At 42.8% G+C, this 23,193-nt stretch overlaps 2 protein-coding genes across 4 annotated transcripts; one reads left to right on the top strand and one right to left on the bottom strand.

Annotated features, from left to right (window-relative positions):
* Window positions 1-109: 109 nt before the first annotated feature.
* pcolce2b (procollagen C-endopeptidase enhancer 2b) lies at window positions 110-8,299 on the bottom strand. The gene is made up of 9 exons (XM_015955097.3): window positions 8,052-8,299; window positions 7,758-7,866; window positions 7,350-7,605; window positions 6,710-6,834; window positions 6,378-6,514; window positions 6,107-6,273; window positions 5,433-5,516; window positions 1,257-1,424; window positions 110-970 (listed from the first exon to the last, which is right to left on the bottom strand). The coding sequence occupies exons 1-9, from the start codon at window positions 8,177-8,179 to the stop codon at window positions 840-842; spliced, it is 1,305 nt and encodes a 434-aa protein (XP_015810583.3). The 5' UTR covers window positions 8,180-8,299; the 3' UTR covers window positions 110-839.
* A 2,944-nt stretch (window positions 8,300-11,243) lies between these two features.
* On the top strand, window positions 11,244-21,164 carry u2surp (U2 snRNP-associated SURP domain containing). 3 transcript variants are annotated; one of them, XM_070553158.1, is made up of 26 exons: window positions 11,244-11,392; window positions 12,039-12,137; window positions 12,280-12,394; window positions 12,840-12,964; window positions 13,047-13,117; window positions 13,208-13,293; window positions 13,413-13,448; window positions 13,555-13,637; window positions 13,841-14,006; window positions 14,089-14,300; window positions 14,614-14,657; window positions 17,120-17,224; window positions 17,317-17,383; window positions 17,488-17,651; window positions 18,405-18,567; window positions 18,644-18,723; window positions 18,801-18,888; window positions 18,958-19,098; window positions 19,206-19,395; window positions 19,475-19,555; window positions 19,637-19,688; window positions 19,766-19,901; window positions 19,980-20,090; window positions 20,165-20,292; window positions 20,366-20,542; window positions 20,612-21,164. In XM_070553158.1, the coding sequence occupies exons 1-26, from the start codon at window positions 11,351-11,353 to the stop codon at window positions 20,748-20,750; spliced, it is 2,901 nt and encodes a 966-aa protein (XP_070409259.1). In that variant the 5' UTR covers window positions 11,244-11,350; the 3' UTR covers window positions 20,751-21,164. The 3 variants fall into 3 exon arrangements, with proteins under 3 accessions (XP_070409259.1, XP_015810577.1, XP_054607193.1); XM_015955091.3 differs by having other exon boundaries at window positions 19,763-19,901; XM_054751218.2 differs by lacking the exons at window positions 11,244-11,392; window positions 12,039-12,137; window positions 12,280-12,394; ... (5 more) ...; window positions 13,841-14,006; window positions 14,614-14,657 and having other exon boundaries at window positions 14,112-14,300; window positions 19,763-19,901.
* Window positions 21,165-23,193: the final 2,029 nt, after the last annotated feature.

Here is a 23,193-nt window from a genome sequence, read left to right as displayed (position 1 = left end):
GTCACGTCTCACACCTAACCCTAGTCCTCACAGAGCAAACGGACCCAATACTATTAAACCGTTTTCTGTTTCTATGGGGAGAAAATGGACAAAGAAACAAACAAACTGGGAGTGTTGGAGGAGTTTTATTAGAACTGGTGAAAACAATCAAATATAAATAATATATAGATTTTGTTCATATGAAAATAGTCTTTTTGTTACTTTAAATCGGTAATTTAAGGACATTACTGCTTGTGGTGCATTGCATCTATAGGAAAGTGAAAAACAAATGGAAACCCACTCCATGAAAAACAGGAACACTAAATATTGCACTTTATCATGTTTAAAACTTCCAACCCTGCCCATTGAAACAATGCAAAAGCTGCTTGTTACACAAGTCCCATAAATCATGTCTGTGTATCAGGCAAGATTGTCAAACCTGATGACTTTATTCACATTTATTCTGCAGCTTTAATGGTAAAAAAAAAAAAGGCTGAGTGCAGAATGGTTTCAAGATAAAAGTGCCACTATGGGATGTCGGAACAGATGTCCAGGGTAACGTTTCTCTAAATAGCTCTGTTTTAAATCCCTGCAGTTGGGAATGTGACTGGACTGGGAACCATTTGGGAACAGAAAAGGACATTTTCAAATATTTTCTGCACATTAATCTCCGTCTGCAGAAGACACCGACAGTTCCACATCCGCCGCAAAAGTACCTGACTGAGTTGATGAATAGAGCAACGTTTTAGCTCTGTAATCATATATTTATTTAATTCATGGTCCGTGTTTTGATTCGTTTCCATCCACAGCCGAGTCTCCAGCAGGAACTGTTCAAAGGAGATACTGGGTTCTACCGGAGATTAGCACTGCTTGTTTTTCAGAACGCTGAGTCCTTTCTGGTTCTTCGTCTTGAAGGCCATGACGAAGTGGTGAGGGGCGATTTTCCCCCGGCCCTCCTCATCCACCTGGCCCATGAAGATGTAGTTCAAGCCTGGTAAGGTCACACAGAAAAAACCTGAATGCAGCGGCAGAACGGCAGAGACATTCAGGGAGGCCGAATATGAGAGTCTGCACATAGCGGCAGGTGTGTATGGATGGTCCGGTTGACTATTTGTACAGTGAGTTCTGCCGCTCACCCAACACCGGCCTCGGGTCGTTCAGCTGAGCACAGCAGAGGAGGCAAACTCAGAGTCTGTTGTTATTCAAATCAGTCAACCAGCTGTTGAATGCATCAGCGTCTACACGCGCTGTTACTGTTTTTTTATACGTTCACTCACCTCTTCTGATAAATGGACACTTTTTACAGAGGATGATGATCTTGGTGCTCATAGTTTTCCCCGCCTGCTGGATCACTAGGCTGCCTTCTTTATAAACGTTGATGATGGAGACGGTTGCATACATGCTTCCTCCTCTCATCACTGCAGTAATGACTGTCCCAGTAATCACTGCCACACACACAAAAACAGGGTGAAAAAAACTCCATAAAACATACAAAACTCTCATTTTATAGCCTAAATTTCAACTGATCGTAGCAAATTTACTGGTGTTGTCTTTAAAAAGGAAAAAAATCCATGGATGTTCACACAAAATGAGCCTGATTAGGAGTTATAGCAAATTAGCAGGAAACCATTCAAGCTGTTAGTTTTTAAACGTAACCTGATGACCTCGTGGGTCCGGTCTGTGGCCACTGAGCCTCTGAACAAGTAACAGCTGATGCTTCTGAGACTGCTGTGGCCCCCAGACTCTGGAACACTCTCGCCGAGCATGAGATCAGTGGACTCAGTGATCTCCTTTAAAAAGCAGCTGAAAAGTCTCCTGTTCAAGCTGGCTTTTGTGTCACCACCCTTTCCTTGTTCTGTTCTTGGTGTGCCTTTCCCTGGATCCACTGACTTCCCTCTTTCCTATTAATTTTCTCTCTCCCTTTCCTTACATTTTCTTTTGTAATTCACAATTAAAACATTTTTCTCGTTTTAAACATATTTTTTATCTTTTATCTGTTTTTTTTTTTTGGAAAGCGCTTCGGGATTTTTATTTTGAGAGATATGGTTTTCTTTCTTTCTAAAAGCATACATTTAAAGCTTAAGCAGTCAGCCAGAATTCTCACTGCAACAATGTGATCCCGTATTTTAAGCACCAGGGTCAACCCCTTTTTCAGGAGTTCAAAAACCATCCAACAGCTGATTTCAGAGGTGTTTTAAGGCCTGTTTCTTTGTAATTTAATAGCTGTTTCTTTGAAATCCCATCCTAGTTGAAGATCTGTTGGTGCCCTCATGAACCTTCGCTGGTGAATGATGGTAGGATAACTTCCACGGATCAAACGGGCTTCAGAACATGCAGCAAAGCTCTTCAGCCTTTCATAAAAACAGACTTTAAAAGGGGTGAATGCAGGTTATCTGTGAAACTTACGCATCAGAACCAGAAAAGCAAGATTAGATTCTCCCTGATTTACTCCCGTGTTCAACCCTATGAACATCACTTTCATGTTTGATTTCATCTAAACTTTTAAATACTCTTAAATTTCTCAAACATTTCGGTCTGAGTTAATTAGTATTAATAATAATAAATTAATTAATCAACTCCAAGTTTCATTTGATGTTTCTAGATGTCCGCTTTGTGTCTTTTTACAGTAACAAACTTATTTTATGACTTTGTTTCTGGTGTGAACATCTCGTTAGTGATTAGCTGAAAACGTGCCATTTCTCATGAGTCATCAGTCATATCTACACCTTTATTTGAATGGATGAGGAAAGGCAAACATTTATTTTTCTTTTTTAAATTCGTTTTTGTTCCTTATTTTGTATTTTTATGCATTTTTTGTGTTTTTTAAATTTACGTTTTGCATATTTTTATATGTTTTAATGAAAGGTAACAATGCAGGATGTATACCCAGAAAATTGCCTTTTTACCCATCAGATTTCACTTGTCCTTACATTTTATCTGAAATCGTTAACAGGACTTCGTCATCACAAACACGTTCTCACAACATAGACACTCTGACTCTGAGCAAGGTTCCTCTGGGACGAGGTGACACTGCCTAACCACAACAATCACAATAACACTTTAGTTTAGTTGTAACCCAAGCTAAAAGGACTTTTATGGTGGCCTGTTTACATTTTTTCCTAGAATCAAATTGGGAATTGAAACAGGAAAATCCCCTGAAAACAGTTAACAGTAAGATCGAATAACAGAATTTAAATTTATAAATATAGACAAAATGTGGCTAAAATTATTTTCAAATATCCTAATTCAATAGTTGTTGGATCACAACATACTTTAGTCAAGACCGTTTTGTGGGTACTAGATGTCATCTTATCTAAGTGCAGCTTTTCTTTAAAAAATATAAATTAACAACATAGTTTCTCAACATTTCCTCAAGGCCATGGGTGCTCCCCATCTATGGCCTGTAGAGCTTTAAACTCTTAACAATAATCCAGCCTCAGCTGTATCACTTACAGCACAACGGTCCACCAGTGAAAAAGTTCTCTGAAACCCCCAAAAGGGACAGCTTCACTGTTTTATAAAGAACAGATTTTGCACCCCCTTCTATTTTTTGTCTCCACATGTAGGGTGAAGTTATTTCCTGTTTATTCTGACCGGGTCCCTTAAAAGTACAAAGACACACGTCTCTTGTTCTGACCCATGGAAATGTTGTCACGGGTAAAGTGAGCCGAAGCGGTAGATTAAGTATGAAACAGGACTCTCCAAACGGATGGTCCCAATATGTCTGGGCTTAATGTAATGTTTCATTTCCTGACGGATGAGAAAGCCAGAGGAAAGTTACTTTAGATGCATCTTTTGCTACTGTTACGCAAATCTGCTTTAGAAAAGTAAGCTTAAAGCAGAAATCCAGAGTTTTTTCAGAGGGCACCATCTAGAGGCAGAAAAATGTACTGCACCTAAAGTCCCTCTTCCTTCTTGCGTGGTTACGGATGGAAGCTAGCCTCTTGTTTGTGAACGTTCACATGTAGCTGAGCAACAGAGCTAAAACACGTTGTTTTGGTGCTGGTGGTGGTCGGAGGGACCGGTGGCGCCTGTGCTCGGCAGCCTCGCCTCTGTCAGTACGCCCCAGGGCAGCTGTGGCTACATCGTAGCTCATCCCCATCCGTGTGTGAATGTGTGTGTGAATGAATGAATGATACACTGTAGTGTAAAGCGCTTTGGAGTCCTTACTCTGAGAGGCGCTATACAAGTGCGGATCATTTCTCATTTGTCATTTTAGTCACGTTAGGATGCTTTAATATATAGATAGCGTGACTTATTTGTCCCTGAGAACTCTGTATCGGGGGGGGGGGGGGGGGGGGGGACCCACCAAGTAGTTCCTGAGCGCCAGTGGCGTGTCCAGATCTTGTAAAATGGGGTGGCCCAGGTGAGGCACTACTTTGTGCATGGGTGGCACCAATGGTTATACTTTTTTTTTTTTTTTTTTTTTTTTGTTTGTTTTGTTTTACCCCAAGCGTTTGTGGACAATGAAAAGTAAAAGGGAATTCAGTGTGGTGGCCCCTGGGGTGGCCAGTCAGATTCCAAGGGTGGCATTTGTACCCCTGGCCACTCCCTGGACACGCCCCTGCCGAGCGCAGCCACAGCTGCGGCTCACCGCTCACCACGGGGGGAGGGTCAAATGCGAAGAGGAATTTCACAAGTGTGTGATGACTAATGGAACTTTAACTATGGAAATTAATGTGTTCCAGAAGCGGCCTGTAACAAAAATAGAACCCAATCCTATATTTATCCCGCTAATCCCGCCCACAGAACCAATTGAGCGTCGTGACTGGCAAGAAACAAAACTGCTCAGGCCAATGGTAGACCTGCTGAGGTGACAGTGGAGCATGGTTAGACCCACCCGCAGAGCTAAATCCTTTGGCTTCTGCTACAGTCTGTCTACATTTCTAAGCTAACGTAATTCCTGAAAGAGGGAAAACTCTGGATTGCTGCTTTAATTGGATTAATCGATCCCAGCAGTCAGGCTGGACCACAGTATCACCACTTCTGTCATTTTATGAGCTGATCCCCCCTGCTGAGCTTTTCCTACATCATTTGCTCATCAGTTGCTGGTGCAACTCCAAAAGAACTAGTCCAAAGACCTGTCTGACACATACGGTAAACATCTCAGAGAAGAAAAATCGTGGAGCAAACAGAGTCTGAATCATTGCATTTATTTACCGCTGGTTGAGCGTGTGCTCATACTGGAGTAACTGTACTCTACTGTACACAGTCCTTCAGTTCCTAACCGGCGATCAAGTAAGTCTTTCAGCTACACGACGGAAAAATTAAAAGGAGCAAAGAGGGTGGCCTGATCAGGACAGTAAACAGCTACTTAGAGAGAGTTCTGGCTGTCAAGAGCCCCTCTGATACACACCGTGGTTTCATTTAGGGAACAAAACAAAGGCTGGTATATATCGATGACTATGATTTACGAGGCTTTTATAACTTGCAAAAGGCACCAATGGTCTTACCAAAGTTGCTGGAGCAGTAATTGCTCTCAAGTGTCCCTCGTCTTTTACATTTCTGCTGACACAGGGCAACGGAGTACTTCAGAGCTGTGGAGACACACACACACAAGAATGTTTTCCCTCTGTAATTTTCCCAGCCAGCGATGCAGTCGTGTAAGTTCTGGTTGCATTTGCAGCTTCATTACTAGATACCCTCAGAAACAATAGTCCTGCTCCAAATGAATAGCTGTGAGGTTTAAAGACAAAAAAGTGAGATAATGAGACAAGACAGCATCTGTTTTTAAGCTACAGATGGTCCGTAAAAGACAGAATTGTGGCTTTCAGGAAATACAAAATGACTGAGTAAATATTTTTGTTACTGGAGAGGGGAAAGCCAGAGAAGACCACCAGAATTGCAGGATGACATCATGGCAACCTGGCCTGACTAAGGGAAAAAGCAATAGAGTGTGGGAATGTGAGTGTTTGAGTATGAAAATGAGCTGTGATTGCCGGCGCAGACGCACACACCCATGGTGTGTGATAACTGTACAGTTTAATCTGTGGTCAAACACAATTTTTAGCTTTAGTTGTGTTTGAACACAAGCTGGGATTTTTCCCTAATGGGACTTTCAGCCTCCGGGATGTTGTGTTCTCTGACTTAGAGCACAGAAAAACTTAACTAGAACCAAGTTACCTACTTATCGACCTGGAAGTGACAGGCTGTGAGGTGGTGGTGGTAGGCGGTACAGTGGTGGGCGGGTTTTTCTTCGGTCTAAACTTGTAGTGTCCAATGAAACCATCGGCAGTCAGACTGAGATCTGAGAGGAACTGGATCAGGAGCTGATTCCCATCTGAGACCACCGGCCTACCAAGTAGCCCGGAGAAGCAGATCCATCATGAACTGAGATTAATGGCATGATGGGTACTTGACTTTACCAAAGTACTTTCTGAAAGACAGAAATCACCTACGCTGGGGGGCTGTCTCCGCAAAATTTGCCAATCCTCTTGGCGTCATTTATTTCTGCCCCGTTGAAAATGGAGACGTGGTCATAGCGGCAGTAGTTGTCCCGCTCCACGTCGAACTTTTCAAACTTCACTTCAATAATCTGCAGAACAAAAAAAATTTCTCTCGCACAAAAGCACGTAGTTGATATAACTCCAAACATCAATGAGCTATGGTCATTGTCGTGAAGTTTAATTAAAACATGCATGTGTGGAAATATGTGTTTAGTCAGTGTCAACTGATTTTTGTGACTTGCAGTTATTCAAGTAGAAGTAGATCTGAACGCCAAATGACTGACTTGGTTTTTAGGCGCCACTATGTGCCAGGAGCAGGTGACACCAGCTGGGTAGTCCTTTTCGGGCCAGTTTGGGGTTTTGAAAGTCCCAGAAGGCTTGTCCAGTCTGCCACCACAGTACTGGTCACCTGTGGAGAATTAAACATCACTGTTAGTTTGTTTATTGTGATCATGATCACCCTCAAATGACAAAACAATTCAATAGTTTGCATGATGAATCTTTTCCAGGATGACTAAAGATGGAGTCATATTTAGCTCGGTGCTCCTCAGATAAGTATGAGCCAAGCAAAGAGGTTTTTAGATGGAGTCTGCTGCAGCTGTGGGCTTGCTGGGTACAAGAAAGCATCTATTAGAATTCCACACTAAAAAAACAGTCAGACAGCAGACAGGAAAAGGCTCATTTACCTCTGAGTAAACCCTCTGATCTTGGCTTTCAAAGGAAATTTCCCTCCCTAAAAGAAGAAAATCCACATCCTGCAATGACTAGCTGAGATTAAGCTATCAGTCCAATGAAATCTGTATTAGATAAGTGAAACACAAGATGGATGGCTCTAACTACAAGGTTAGAGGTGAGATATGATACAAGCTTTGCAACCTTGGCATGTTTAGACAGAAAGCATGCCACCCCCAGCTTCCTGCCTACCTCTCTCATGAGGGTGGGCAGCAGAGAAAACAGCAAGGAAACCACTGCCAGCGGTGTTGGCATCGGACACCATCTGCAGGAGCATCCTGTTGCCCGTGGAAACCAGAGCTCCTGGTTTGAACGTCCCACAGAAGCGACCGAGTCTCTGCCCACTGACGTGACCGCTGTACACATCCACGTAGTCATAGCGACAAAGGTTGTCACTCTCCAGGTCAATAAAGCGGAACGACAGGGCCACCACCTTCCCATCAGGAACCTGGTGGAGAAATAAAGATTGACTAGATGTTTTCATAAGGAACTAAACTGACACCAAATGTGAACAGGTATACACATATTATATTATGTATATTATATATTATATACACATTTGCACCCTTTGGGGTTTTAAAAGGTGAAAACTTGACTCACTGTGATCCTCCACACACATTTGGTGTTTGGAGGATAAACTCCTGGGTAACCTTGGCTTCCGATGACTCCAGACTCCCCTGTGATGTTTCCTCCACAAGTAAAAGTTGGTCTGAAGAAGAATATTTTGATGGTGAAATGTTAAAACAACATAAAAAAAGAAAAAGAAACCCGTGATAATCAGCACTAAAATAACTCTCAAATGTACAACATGTCCTGGGGCATCGTCTGTTCCCTTCTCCACAGCCTTCCCTACTTTTCTAATAAATCTGACACAAAGCTGTTAAAGAGATGTACCTCAGCTGAGACTGCGCACAGACTTCTGTCAGGAACAGCAGAGTCCATGCACAAAAAAGGCTGTATGTTCTCCACATAGCTGGGGAAACGCAGCTTCTCCTGTTTTCGCTCCGTGGCATGTGTGGCATTACTTCGCTCAGCAGCAGGGACGGTGAGGGGGAAGTGGCCAGGAGCTGCTGCTGCTGCTGCTGCTGCTGCAGGGAGAGTGAGCAACTGCAAGCTCAAGCACATGAATGTAGCGTTTGTTCTGCAGAAGGAGGGACGGAGCAAGGGGGTGGGCGGGTGTAGGGTCCCGCATAAGCTCCATACTTCACCTGGCCTGGAAAACCATGAAGGAGCTGGCATGATTAAACTTGACTGGAATTATTTATGCATGGTCTGACATTCCAATAATTTAGGGCATGTACACTTTACAGGCTAGATTTAAGATTAGGATTAGATTAAGATTTGACAGACTTCATATGTCCAAGTTCCTTCCTTAAATGCACCACTACAATTCAAATAGGCTCTATGTAAGATTTTAAATAAAAGTCAGTCGTATAATGAATAAATCTGCCTCAGGAAAATTTAGAGTACCACCTGCTGAAGCCGACATGTACCTGGGATGCTGCTTTCTACACAGCAGCTCATCCTAAAACTCTAAATTCTCTAGTTTTTACAAAGCCTGGAAAATGTTTGCTTCAGTCTAACAACAGATTAAAATAAGATAAAATAGTAAGACAGTTATTTAGTTATGGTGTTCTACAACTGATTCAGTGCCGGTGCTGCTGAACACAACTAATAACAGGTGTTGTGCTATTAAGTGAAGGTCTGCCAAAAAGGCGCCGCGAGAGACCGCGCAGTGTGTACACTTTTTGTTGTTCCTTCTAAAAGTGGAGTTTTCATGTTTGCCACCGCAACAAAAAACCTGTTTCTCCTCCTGTTTGCTGACAAAGTATGCAGTATAAAAAAAGAAAATGAAAAAATGACTAATAATAAAACTTTAAGTTAAAACTTTAGTGCTTCCTTTGACTGGGAACACTTTTTAACGGTAACATTCCACAACGTCACACCCATGGACGTAATTTTTTTTTGGGGGGGGGGGGGGGGATATGTCCCCCCCACTTTTTCCAAAGGCAAGTTTTGACCCCTGCACTTTTTACCATTCAATAGCAATATTACTCTATATTAAATTGACACTGGTTGAGCTCTAGGACCAAGCAGAAAACAACCGTTTGTGTTGAAGCCTGTTTCCCATTAGAACATACTGTAAAGATACCCCCCCCCACACACACACACACACACACACTTCTAAAGTGAAAATTATGTCCATGGTCACACCAGCAACATTTCAAACAGATGCCTTGACTTGAAAACTGACATTTAAAACATTTTATTTTTGTTATTTTTATTATTATTGATGGTTGCAATATTCAAACACCACTTTAGTTTCTATAATGGCTGCCAACTGTTGCTTAATACACATGAGACACTTGACTGTCTGCACACGATCTCACGCCACACCCCCAATTTCTCATGCTGAAAAAAGTTATTCCATGTGAACTCTATGGAAGACCAGGTGAGACACAAACACACAACATTATGTGCATTTCTCATGAAAAGTAAAAGTTGTTAACGAGCAATCAATGCGCAAACCCTTTACTATTGACGTGAATTCAACCTGCAAAAAACACAAAAATGACACGTAAACAACGTGTTAACAACACTCAAAAATGTGTACTTTTCGTGTGTGACACACGTAATGCAGTGCGTTTGTGTCACACCTTGTGTTCCATCGAGCTACACATTGGATCGTGCTACGAGCCAGAAGGGCGAATTGACAACCTCTAGTGGCGAAAAGCTAGAACTAAACACTAGTCCTTGAGGGCTACCATTCTGCAAGTTTTTTGTTTTTCCAGACCTACCACGCCTGAATGGAGTAATTTAATTGTTTCCTTAACTCTGCACAGGTCTGTTAATTACTCATTGATTCCAATCAGGTGTGTAGGAGCATCAAAACAGCTAACATGTGCAGGATGGTAGCCCTCAAGGACCAGAGTTGGTGACCCGAGATTTAGAAAATATTTTACCCTCCTTTTTTCAGTAAAGCTGGAAAAAATCTCCTCTTGTTAATATTAATATTAAGGAGAAGAATTTGAGGAGGAGAAGAAGAAGAGTTACAATAGTTAGTAGAAACACTTCCTGTAATCCCTTTCAAAATAAAAAGCTACAGCGTTTTGGCACGAGCAACAGGGTCTCGCTGTAACTGTGTTTCACTCTTTTCATTTAGCTAAAAACACTAATTTCTGTTAAGCATGAAGGTTGTGTGCAGCGGCAGACAGGCCCTCAGGAGCACTGGGTCACAAAAGTTTCCTTTAGGTCAACCACACAGAGACAGGGAGTGAGAGCTCAATCTCTTGATGTATGGCTTTCTAGGATTTATGTCGCCCCTGGCGGACAAAAGCTGTTACTACATGCAGCGTTCATTAGGCTAAACAAGACATTACTCCCTAGTCCCTAGCACTTCCTTTAGATTATTTCTAAATCAAACATATCACTAAAAAATTACTATGGGTTTTAAATTAGTGTTATTAGCATAGCTAGTCAAAATAATGAGAAAGCCATTATGTCTTAATTTATACAAACTATTTAACCATCTGTGACTTGCCTTGCCTAAATTATCAACTGCATCTAAAAAACACACACAGTGAGACATAGATATATTTTTTTTACAAATAAAAGTACATGTTGTTTTAAACAGGAAAAACATTAATGTAGGCCAACAGAAGTGTGGACGTATGTTACCCACCATTTAATATTAGCAAATTAAATTTTTCTGTAAGAATTGGCCACCTGTGCTGTAATCTTACTAATTTAAAAAATATAATGTGACATAACTGTTCTCCAATGAAAATAAATGTGAAATTTAAACACATGGAAATAAATATTTTTTTTCCACATTTTATCAATTTATATTATATATTTTGGGTATGTAATTGAATGCCTCACTTTTTTTTTTCTCTGCCAGCTTGTGTAATTTTTAGCCAAAACCACGCGCGCGCGCACACACACACACACACACACACACACACACACACACACACACACACACACACACACACACACACACACACACACGACAAAATCAAAATAAAGAAAATCTCATTCAAAGACTTCTATGAAAGTTGACAGCCGCTATCCGCGAACAAACAGAAAGTTTAGTCAACCAATCAAAGAGTCGGTGATTGACTGCGTGGCCTGTAGTTTAGACGCTGCCATCATTGTATCGGTGATCGACTTTTTTCTAGTTTTCCAGAAAGATGGCGGACCGGACGCCAGGCTCTCAAAAAGCTAGCGCAAAGGTGAACATTAACGTGTATTATTGTTTTCGTTATGTTGTTTCTTTGTTATTGAAAACGATGTTAATTACTGTATTCGTTAAAAATCTTGAATGCTAACATTTCAAACTCACACTAGAGCAGCGCTGTGGCTGTGACCAACGACGTTAGCAAAGTGCCGCCGCGGTAAATGTAGCGTGGCTAAGCTAACAAATTAGCCACCGCAACATGGGAATCAACGTATATAGTTAATTGTACACCAGATAGTACCGAATGTTACTCACCGTGAAGTGTTTGAGTGGTATATACGTAAATTAAGTAAAATACTCTTTGATTGCGGTCTAAAGTTATGTCAACGTTAGCTTTTTGGCGTGATGTTTAGCTAGTTGTTAGGCCTTTTGTTAATTTTTAAGTCTAATCAATTTAAAGTACATCGTATTCACTGTATGCCACTCCAGTTGCATTAAGTTTATTCCTAAATTATGGCAACGCTTTAATCCACGTTAGCTCGTTTAGTTTTTTGAGAATTACGGTTAACCTACAATGCGTCGGTCTGTGAGTTGCAAGTGGTAACGGAGTTATGTTTTTATGTGATGGTAGCGTTTGTGACTACAGATTTTGTTGATGCTAATAAAAAACGGGATAATACCGAGTTTGTTTGCAACAACAGGCGCTTCTTGAGAGCAAACTCAAGTCATTCAGCATCGGGAAGATGGCAGTGGCAAAGAGGACCTTGAGCAAGAAGGAACAGGATGAAATAAAGAAAAAGGCAAGCTGTATCATAAAACTTACTATTTTTGCAGCATATTCTATTTTAAAAGACGAATCTAAAAATTTATACAATATATATATATATATATATATTGTTTGTTTTCGTAATAAACTAATTTATTTGAATTTACTTTGTTCAGGAAGATGAGCGAGCAGCAGCAGAGATCTATGAAGAGTTTCTTGCTGCTTTTGAAGGAGGAGCAGAGGGTAAAGTCAAGACCTTTGTTCGTGGGGGTATTGCAAATGCAACAAAAGGTACATTCTACTATTTTTTATCAATACAAGTTGCAGTGTGTGTGTGCGTGTGCGTGCATTCATTAATAAAATTTTCGGTGCCACTTACATGACATCACAATCAACAATGAATGCAACAACTTAAAGATGACAGGAACTCTAGTAAATCAGCTGATCAAGAAGTTCAAGTCCATATTTTGCATAAATTGCTGGTTATTATATAAACCAAGGAATGAAACTGTACGTCTGGTGGTGTGTGCTTTTATTGAAGGAGCCTTTGTTCTACAGTAACATTGGCATTTTTAATGCTGTGAACATGCATGATGCAGACTGTCATCGTCCTACTTTCCAAACATGTTTAACTGGTAAAAAAAATATTAGGATATTCCACCAGATTTACATAGGTGAAATTGTCTGTTATGGATGTAATTTAAGCCAACATTACTGTTTACCATTCTCTGTGTAGAAGAAGCAGCTGCTGATGAGAAAAGAGGAAAGTTATACAAGCCCAGGTCACGTTTTGAGTCCCATACAAAAAGCATCCTGCCTTTGGAGACTCCATCTCAGTTTTTACCGTTAGACAAAAGAAACGTAAGTACTATCAAAGTCAGCACATGTTGTCTGTTACAGATTTATTTTTACTCAACTAATAATGTGTGTTTGTCTGTTTCAGACTGTGAAGAAAAGTAGTGAAAAAGAAAAGAAGAAGAGCAACTTGGAGCTTTTCAAGGAGGAGCTTAAGCAGTACGTATCAAAAGGACCTGGAACTTGTGTTTTACACAAATATTCACAGAAGTTGTATAAAAGTAAAAAACTGATGTGATTTTTCTGTAGAATTCAGGAAGAAAGAGATGAAAGACATAAGATGAAAGGACGGGTTAGTCGTTTTGAACCTCTGCCTGGAATGGAAGGAAGACGCTGTGAGTATTTAAAGTTCATGGACCAACGTGCCCCCCCAGAACACATGCGTCTCTCCCCCCCCCCCCCCGTTTTTCTTTTTCCTAAAACATAATTTTTATGGCTCTTTTGCTTCTTTTAGTGGATGGTTCTTCAAGAAGAAACCGTCCGTCCAGTGGTAATTTTAACTCTGAATAGTGACTGAATATTTTTAACCTGCTAAGAAGATTATTTATGCTTTCAGACAGCAAAAGGAAATCTTTTTCTCTTTTCTGTGTCTGCAGTATTGGATGACAGCGCCCCGGGTTCCCATGACGTTGGAGACCCTTCCACCACTAACTTGTATCTTGGAAATATCAACCCACAGGTAACCTTTTCTCCAGTCTCGTACTGAATGGAAGGAAAGACTCCAAGAAGCTAAGTGAGGCACTTTTGTTATAAAAGCACGAGCTGGGTTGCAGCTTTGCTTGGATTTAAAATTTTACTGCTTCATTTTAAGTAGGTATGTTGTTTAAATGTATCAATTTTCTGTGGTTTGAAACTAATTATTTCCTGTGTGAATCATTCTAGATGAACGAGGAGATGCTGTGTCAGGAGTTTGGTCGATACGGCCCACTAGCCAGCGTAAAGATCATGTGGCCGAGGACAGATGAAGAGAGAGCTCGGGAGCGGAACTGTGGTTTTGTAGCCTTCATGAACAGGAGAGATGCTGAGCGAGCGCTCAAGAATTTAAACGGTACTTTTTTATGTCAAATAACAAAAACTTAAACACAGTTTGAATTTTTCAGCCTCATGTTTAAATTTTTCCCAAATTTCAGGAAAGATGATTATGAACTTTGAGATGAAATTAGGATGGGGCAAAGGAGTGCCCATTCCGCCCCATCCCATCTATATCCCTCCCTCCATGATGGAGCATACTCTCCCCCCACCGCCCTCTGGCCTGCCCTTCAACGCTCAGCCCCGGGAGAGGCTAAAAAACCCAAACGCTCCCCTGCTTCCTCCACCCAAAAACAAGGAGGAGTTTGATAAGGTAATTCAGAACGTCACACACTCACTTCATGGGCTGTGGCTGTTTTGTTTTTTAAATAATGCTGGTGAAACGTTTGGTTTGAGCAGTCAGTCCAGGTTTTACTTTTGGTTTCTGTAACTTAGTTTTCATGCTGAATAAGATAAAATTAAACATGTGACTATAAACTGTTAGTCTGTGATAGGATGTGTGTTTTAAAGTAGGGTGGGTTTGTTGTCTCTATGCACATTTAAATGCATTTCTTATATTTTTCCTTGTTGCCTTTTTAACAATACTCACATTCTATGTTTATTATCTGATGTGACTTCATATACAGACTCTGTCGCAAGCCATAGTCAAAGTGGTTATCCCAACAGAAAGGTACATGTTTTTTCTTTTTTCAAATTGGTGTTCAAACTTTGAAAACAAACAGAAACATCCCATAATGAAATGAAAGCCTGATCAATTGATCACTGCATGCTACAGGGGGCTGATGAGTGTGGATGAGCAATGGTTGACATGATTGGACCCTGTTTACGTCCTGGAGTTCTGCTGACACCACCGTCGTTTATTTTTCTACACTTGTAGAAGTTCGATAGATCTGATTTAATTCCTGTTCAGGGTCGAAGGTCATCGCTACCGAAACATCTTCCCCTACTTCCGTGACGCGATATTCTGCTTAGGGTTGCAACGAATAACCGGTTTGACTAATAAGCACGGTGTGAAATGCTTCGGTTAATTCACGTTAGGACTTCTCCAACTCTGCCCAAAAACAGTCCGCTGGAACCAAAGCCTGGAACGGACGCACGCGCGCATGTGGGAATATTCTAGATTCCCAGAGATGCTAAAGGAGAAATTCAGGACGTCCATCTGCAGAGCTTTTAGTTGCGGCTGAAGGACAGCAGTACCTCAGGAGGTAGAGTGGGTTGTCTGGAAGGTTGCAGGTTTGCTGCTGTTGTGTCCTTGGGCAAGACACTTAACCCGCCTTGCCTGCTGGTGGCGCCAATATATGGCAGGCCTCTCCTCTGTCAGTGTGCCCCAGGGCAGCTGAGGCTACATCGTAGCTCATCGCCATGTGGATGTGAATGACTGATTGGGGGGTGTATAGAACCCTAAGAAGGCGCTATACAAACACAGGCCCTTTACTGTCAAACTCCTCTGATCATCCGTGTCTCTGAGATCATCAAATAAGCCACAGCTGAGTCAAATTACATCTGTTCATAACAAACTGATATGGCAGTTCTCCATAGCAATAATATAATTTATCCTACTACTAATAATAATCTTACTAATCAACAGTGAAAATAAATAAGGACATGCGTAACCAACACATCCTCACACCCAAAGCGTAGAAAAATGACGCGTGTGACCAAGCGTCAAAATATGACGCGCAGGGACACCGCGGGTGTCGGTATCCGTGGTGAGATGGACATTTGACCGACTTGTGAACTACTTAACCTTCCCCTCAACCCCATCCTGACCTTAACCAGCTTGCGCATGCAAAGCTTAACTGAAAATCACTGAGTTAAGGTTAGGATGGGGGTGAGGGAAAGGTTAAATCGCTAGAGGTTCGAGGAATAATGTCCATGTCACCGCGGCCGTCGGATACTGACGCCCGCGGTGACACGTGTTCTTGCGCGTCCTCTCCCGACGCGCCGGGGCACCCTGATCGTCATATTTTGACGCTTGGTCACACGCGTCATTTTTCTACGCTTTGGGTGTGAGAATGTGTAGGCGTAACAACTGCACTAGTAAGAGTTTAGCATCTCATTTCCTTCCGGGTCTCCGTCCTTCAGTGTTGACTGGAATACATTTATAAAGTTTTACACTGTAATTTTCTAATCCCAGAGATTACTTCTGGTTTACAAAAGCAGCATCTCTGAAAAGCAGCAATAAATATCGTCTGGAGTTCAGAACCTTTATAGGACGTGTTTGTGTGATTTTTACACAGTTGTAAAATTAAAATAACTGCAGTAATTATGAATCGGTGACGATTTCTCGGACCACTAACCGTTCTAATCATTGCGACCGTGATTCTGCTTCATACATGCTCTGTAGTCCTCCATCTGGCCATTGCTCACTCAGACCGTCTCCCCCCTTTGGCCTCTGTCACTCGATGGCGAGCTCAGTCAATCTGGCCCAGATCAACAAAACCAAACCTGCTAGCATTAGCCTAAATACGACCTTTGACATTGGCCTCGGTGAGCAGCACAAGCTGAACTGTCTGCAGCAGCGAGGGACCTGAAAAGCATCATGGGATGGATTGGGAAAGTATACAGAATTTTACCCCGTCACCGGTACGATCGGCTCCACTTTGAGTAAATGTTATCTGTGTTGTCACATGAAAGGCATCCTTAGTCATGTTGGCCACTTTAGGCTAATCTGATGTAATCTGCAACACATATTCCCCCTTAAATTGTCACAGAGAGCTTTAGATGCACCACATTCCTCCAGCAGTAGTTAATCTGTCAGGAGATCAGCGGGAGCCGAAACGGCCCCCCCACTTCCAATCCAGTCGTAAATCCTTATTTTATTGGAAGGGATTTTAAAAGTGCAGCGCTATTAAAAAATCCAGCACTTTAAATAATCATGCATTCATTTTCTAACTGGAAATATATTTTATTTCTTATTGACAAAGAAATGTTTTTATTTTAAAAGGCATCTATTCATGTAGGCTTAAGGGCTTGGTCACAATCACGCTCAACTTATTCCTGGTGGCGTGACTAACTGGCCCAGCTGTGGGTGTCGCGCCACCAGGCATAACTTAAGCCTTTAAGGGTTGAAGTAGAGCTCAGGAGTGTGTTGGTCTGAATCCATTTGCTTTAACTGTGTCTTTCTTGTAGGAATTTGCTCTCTCTCATCCACCGCATGATCGAATTTGTGGTGCGTGAAGGCCCAATGTTTGAAGCCATGATCATGAACAGAGAACTCAACAACCCAATGTACAGGTGTGCATCACAAGTGTTCACAAGAGCCTCATCCAGGAGTATAAATCCTCCTATTCACACTTTTAATTGTTCTGATTCTTTTTATCTTTCAGGTTTTTGTTTGACAACCAGAGCCCAGCACACGTGTATTACCGCTGGAAGCTCTACTCCATACTACAGGTTGGTTTTGTGCATTAAAAATGGCTCCAGCTAAAATGCCAGAACAGCGTTTTGTGTTCACATCCTGATGATTCTCAATATTTAACTTCCTCCCCCCCCCCCAGGGCGAATCGCCAGCCAAATGGCGAACAGAGGACTACAGAATGTTTAAAAATGGCTCTTTGTGGCGTCCACCTCCTCTTAATCCATACCTCCATGGTCCTTATGATGATGGTGATGAAGAGGAGGATGAAGAGGAGGCCAACAAGAAAGGCTGCTTGAAAGAAGAGTAAGACCACCCTTGTATGAATAGTTGTTCATGTCGTGTTGAATGTATGGGACACCTTTAGTGTTTAACTCCACACTTTAGCCTGAATCGGTGCTGACTCAGGCTAACATGTCTAATAACGGTATCTGCGGATCCTTAAAGCCTTAAATTAGGTTTCCTATTATTAAGGCCTAACAAATTATTAAAAATGACTAGTATTCCTTAAATTCAGAGTCTAAAGGTCCTAAAAAATACCTCAGGAAATCTCATTTCATTCAGGTAGGGGTGGGAGGGGCTGCTTTCAGGTTAGCTTCTTTAGCTAGTGGACACGTTAGCCATGGGGAAGTGCATGTTTAGTTTGCTTTTGGACAATAAAGGCATTTTCATCTTCTGGATAGCAAGTCTCTTGATGTTATTTTTCAGCGCTTTCAGGTCCAAAAAGTTGGACAGAACGGTTTGTAGAGTGGACACACCCCTTTTTCACTCTGAGAATGTGAGGTTTTACTTCTGGTTTCCTTAAACCTGCAGCCAGGCTGAGCAAGTCACTGGCGAGCCTCAAGCCTCTGCAGATACGAGTAGATCAGCTACTAATTAGCTGCCTTTGAATGTTCGCCAACACCTGTGGAGCCGTTACCGTGGTAACAGATGCAGCATGCACCCAGAGTTCTCTAGATGAGCTGTAATGTTAGACGAGGAACTGACTGACATCTTACCGTCTCTGATCTGTGGCGGACTCGGTGTCTTTACTAACGAACCGCCTGCTGGTGTCTCCAGGGAGAGGGACAAGCTGGAGGAGATGCTCCGAGGTTTGACTCCTCGGAGGGGCGACGTCGCTGAGGCTATGCTGTTTTGTCTGAGCCACGCTGAAGCTGCTGAGGAGATTGTAGAGTGCGTCACAGAGTCCCTGTCCATCCTAAAGACCCCTCTACCAAAGAAGGCATGAGCAGAACACGCGTTCTACAGTTCTGGTTCTCTTAACAGGTTCTAACTTGTGTTGCTTTCACCTGCTTCAGATTGCACGGTTATATCTCGTCTCTGATGTGCTGTTCAACTCTTCAGCCAAAGTGTCCAACGCGTCTTACTACAGGAAGTAGTGAGTAGTCTAGCTTTAGTCGGACCAGATTAGTTTTTCTCCTGTGAATTGTTCACCTTCTCTGTTCTTCTCTATAGTTTTGAGACAAAGCTCTGCCAGATTTTCTCTGACCTCAACGCCACGTACAAGACGATACAAGGCCACCTGCAGAGCGAGAACTTCAAGGTAAAAATCCTCACAAGATGTAAGAAGGTCCTAGAAACGTAGTTGCATCATTGTTTGTTTTTTTAATAGCAAAGGGTGATGTCATGTTTCCGGGCGTGGGAGGAATGGGCCGTATACCCCGACCCCTTCCTCATCAAGCTGCAGAACATCTTCCTGGGTCTCGTTAACCTCACCGTGGAAAAGGAGGCTCCAGGTGTCGTTATTCCAGAGGTACGTAGCTCTGTCTTTTACGTGATTATTACGTGTCTCTTTAGACTTTTACAAATGTGTTCATTGATTATTTTTTTTTTTTCTTTTATCCCTCCATCATGTGACAGCCTGAGCCAGCAGAGGACCTTGATGGTGCTCCCCTGGGTGAGTATGTAGACGGCGCCCCATTGGAGGATGTGGACGGGATGCCCATCGATGCAGGAACCCTCGATGGAGCACCGATCGACGGCGCCTCCCTGGACGACTTAGACGGAGTTCCCATCAAGTCCATAGATGAGGACTTGGATGGAATCCCTTGTGAGTCAAGCGGAAACTCGTACAAAAGCGGAAAAGTTTTCTCTGAATGATGCTGCATTACTGGTTCTGGTGTTTACAGTCGATCAGTCGAAGGAGGCAGCTTTCAAGGTAGCGCCGTCCAAATGGGAAGCAGTAGATGAGACGGAGCTAGCATCTCAAGGTAATGTTCCTGCTGAAGTTGCCGGTTTATTAAAGGCTCTGCTGGTAGCACGCGTCTGACGGGATGCTTTTGTTCTCTCAGCCGTGACGACCTCCAAATGGGAAGCGTTCGAGCAACCAGATGAGTCAAAAAAGTGAGTTCTTCCGTCGTAAGAACAAACGGCTCTTAGACTCTTCAGTGTGTATTATTAAACTTCTCCATCTACAGTAGGGCTGAGGACAGCGGTGAGGATGAGCGGAGCCCCCGCTCCGACGATAACCAGACCTACTTCAATCCTATCCGAGATGACTCCGACACGAAGGCCAAGATGAACGAGGAGAAACGCAGCAAGCTCAGAGAGATCGAGGTTTTATTCCGTCAATCGTAGTGGTTTTATTCATTACAGCTGGTTGTTGTGATGAGTTTATTTGTGTTTTTCAAACAGGTGAAAGTCATGAAGTTCCAGGATGAGTTGGAATCTGGGAAAAGACCCAAAAAATCAGGCCAGACCATTCAGGAGCAGGTGGAGCACTACAGGGACAAGCTGCTACAAAAGGTAATGACCTGGGTGGAGTCCACCGCACGCAGGACCCGACAATGGACTAAAGTCTTCGATTACTCTTCCCTCAGGAAAAAGAAAAGGAGAAACTAGAGCGAGAGAAAGAGAAGGAGAAAAAGGAAAAGGAGAAAGCCGAGGCGCGGTTGAAAGAGCTGAAGAAGGAAAAGGAAAAGGACGACACGCCAACCAGAAAGGACAGGTGGGTTTGGTTTGCCATGGAGGACAGGTTCCACGTTTTACACCACCTGATGTTTGTTCTTCCTGTTCCACAGGAAGCGACACCACAGTGGGTCCCCCAGTCCAACCAGGAGCGCCAGCAGACGCGGTCGGTCCGCGTCACCGCGTTCTGAACGATCAGAACGCTCCGATCGATCGTATTCTAAAGACACATCCTCCCGCGCGTCCCATAAAGACTCTCCTCGCCCCAGCAGCAAAAAATCCTCCAAGAGGTACAACCTTTAGCTTTTTTTAATAAACCAAAAGTTGAACTTTGTCTAAAGCATTCTTTTGCTCACCAGATCTCCGTCATCACCTCGCACACCTAAACGATCGCGGCGGTCGCGCTCCAGAACGCCCAAGAAAGCAACAAAGAAGTCCCGCTCCAGATCGAGGTCTCCTCACCGATCCCACAAAAAATCAAAGAAGAGCAAACACTGATCCTTCAGCCGGCCTTCGTCTCAGATCGGGAGGACAGCAAAGACTGGGGGGGGGGGTTGCATGGGTGTCCATTAAATAGATGGAGCCGCTGCTGTTTTATATTGTAAAAAATAAATGTGTTTGATTGTCCTAATTCTCAGTAACATTCATCCACATGGTAGTCCACGGCTGTAGAGCGTGAGGACGAGTCTTCAGACATGGTGTCGGTTTCTGTTTTTGTAGTATACAATAAAACTATTCCTAATAAAACATTTGTTAACATTTCAGTCATCAGTGATGTAGCACCGTACAAAGGACCACCACACTTACCCTGAATGGTTCCTTAAGCTTTTTTATTCAGCTTGACTTATGTCAAATTCTGTGATCTGGATCATTTTTACCATCTTAAAAAAATAAAAAATCACTGCTGTTTAATCACAGCTTCCTCAGCTGCTCCTTAAGCAACACGTAGACACCAAATATACGGGTACCTGGAAACGGTGATGTCAGATGAAAATGTACACGGGGAATTAAAAGAAAAACATACATCTGTGCTAGAGGGAACTTTTGGGACATCCCTGCAGCTCCATGGACCTGGATGGCGATGTCCACCACCTTACTGCCCATCCTGGCTCCTGCCACTTTGATCATAGCAACCTAGGACAGGAACAGGTGATTCAAATGCACACATCTCCAGTCTGGATCTGTAAAATAGACCAGTAACAGTTTAACCTGCATGTGGGCAGCACAGCTTCCCAGTGTGTCCCGAGAATGAGCTGCATTTGAGCTGGGTCAGCAGGCGGGTCTGGTCTGTCATCACTCTGCTATCCAGTGAGTTACGACTTGCTTCAGACCACGGATGGAGCAGATTTAGCCAGATTGTCAGAAAATCTCACCAGAACGGTGATGAATCTGGTTCACTCACATGCTGGTGCAGCTTTTTCTCCAAACGTTTGTCTGGAAGCAGCACGCTGGACCAGCAGCTCCCATACTCTGGCGCACCTTGCACGCGCATGTTTTCAAAGTGCACCTCAAAGTGGCCGCCATGCACGGAGTCTGAACTCAGAAAACACGCATCAAATCCTGGAAGTTCTACTTTTTTCTGCAAAAAATGTTGAAAACAAGAAGTTTATGCAGATGTAACGAACTCCTACCCTCTCGCCATGTTGGATGAGCTTCACTCCCGGGGAATCCTTGGGTACCAGGACCGTACTGTGCTGGCTCTATCAGATATAAGTTCATAATTAATCCCATGGTTGCCTGATTTATTATAAAACTTGAAGTTTTATTTAACAGCTGCTGTTGCTGGTGAGAATTTTCCCTTGATTCTCCCAGTGGCGTGTCCAGATCTTTTAAAATGGGGTGGCCCAGGTGAGGCACAACTTTGTGCATGGGTGGCACCAATGGTTATGCTTTTTTTGTTTTACCCCCAAGCCTTTTGTGGACAATGAAAAGCCCATTTAAAGATTAATTAGTGTGGTGGCACCTGGGGTGGCCAATCAGATTCCAAGGGTGGCATGTGAATGCGTCCTTTAGTGCAAAATGAGTCCGGTCGTGGATCGCTGCAGAGGGAGAGGCGCTGGATGCCTTGTTTTAATTCTGAGTTTTTATTTTATTTTTTTAAATGTCGGAGAATTTGACCAGGAAATAACCGGAGCAACTTCCGGTTCGCATAACCTTGAAAAACAGTCCTGTATGCTTATCGGTGCGTTCCAGCCCACTTAAAACAATGTTTTGGCCTTAATATTAATGAAAATAATTTGTATCTATTATGAACATGACAAGGAAAACAATCATGACTTTTTAACCGAACATTTCTAGCGTGAGCTCTGAATAATCTGATTCATTTATGAGTTTAATTATGACTATGGCACCACGCCTGGTCCACATCCAGTCAGAACATTCTGATATTCCCTTGATTAGCAGCTGGGATGTTTTATGTTTACGACCACAAGGTATTGTTGTTTTTTCAACATGCACTTTCAAGTGAAGATTACTGACGTGTTCTTTCAGCCAGCTCCATGCACCTCAGCGCAGATGCTGCTGGTGTCGATCCCTGCGCGAAGGTGCACGGAGGCGGATAAATCGGCTCTGTATTTCTTTCCACATGCCAGATGGAAGTGCAGCACGCGTGGAGCGCCTCCCGGTAATGGTGCGCCTTTTGCGCAAAACGCGGTCCCTTGAGGAGCGCGAGTCCGGCGTTCCAGGAGTGGATGCGCTGCAGAGTAACCTACGGCTGTTGTTCGAGGCAGATAATTGTATCTGAGACTGCGACTAATAAATTAATGGAATGAATCCAAATTAGACGTGGCGGTGCCCGAAACACACCTACCGGTCCTGCAGCACACACCGGAAAACAACTAAACTAATTGTGTGCGTGTGTGTGTGTGTGTGTGTGTGTGTGTCTATATATATATATATATATATATATATATATATATATATATATATATATATATATATA

This window comes from Nothobranchius furzeri, chromosome 7 (assembly GCF_043380555.1).
Source record: "Nothobranchius furzeri strain GRZ-AD chromosome 7, NfurGRZ-RIMD1, whole genome shotgun sequence".
NCBI lineage: Eukaryota > Metazoa > Chordata > Actinopteri > Cyprinodontiformes > Nothobranchiidae > Nothobranchius > Nothobranchius furzeri.
This window is presented reverse-complemented; position numbering and strand designations above follow the sequence as displayed.

Coding starts and splice junctions, on each gene's coding strand:
- u2surp (XM_015955091.3), top strand. CDS start 11,351: ATGGCGGACCGGACGCCAGGCTCTCAAAAAGCTAGCGCAAAG. Junction 12,138..12,279: donor AGGATGAAATAAAGAAAAAG/GCAAGCTGTATC, acceptor TACTTTGTTCAG/GAAGATGAGCGAGCAGCAGC. Junction 18,724..18,800: donor GCGTCTTACTACAGGAAGTA/GTGAGTAGTCTA, acceptor TCTTCTCTATAG/TTTTGAGACAAAGCTCTGCC.
- pcolce2b (XM_015955097.3), bottom strand. CDS start 8,179: ATGCCACACATGCCACGGAGCGAAAACAGGAGAAGCTGCGTTTCCCCA. Junction 7,606..7,757: donor AATGTGTGTGGAGGATCACA/GTGAGTCAAGTT, acceptor TTTCTCCACCAG/GTTCCTGATGGGAAGGTGGT. Junction 6,515..6,709: donor TAGTGGCGCCTAAAAACCAA/GTCAGTCATTTG, acceptor TTTGTTCTGCAG/ATTATTGAAGTGAAGTTTGA.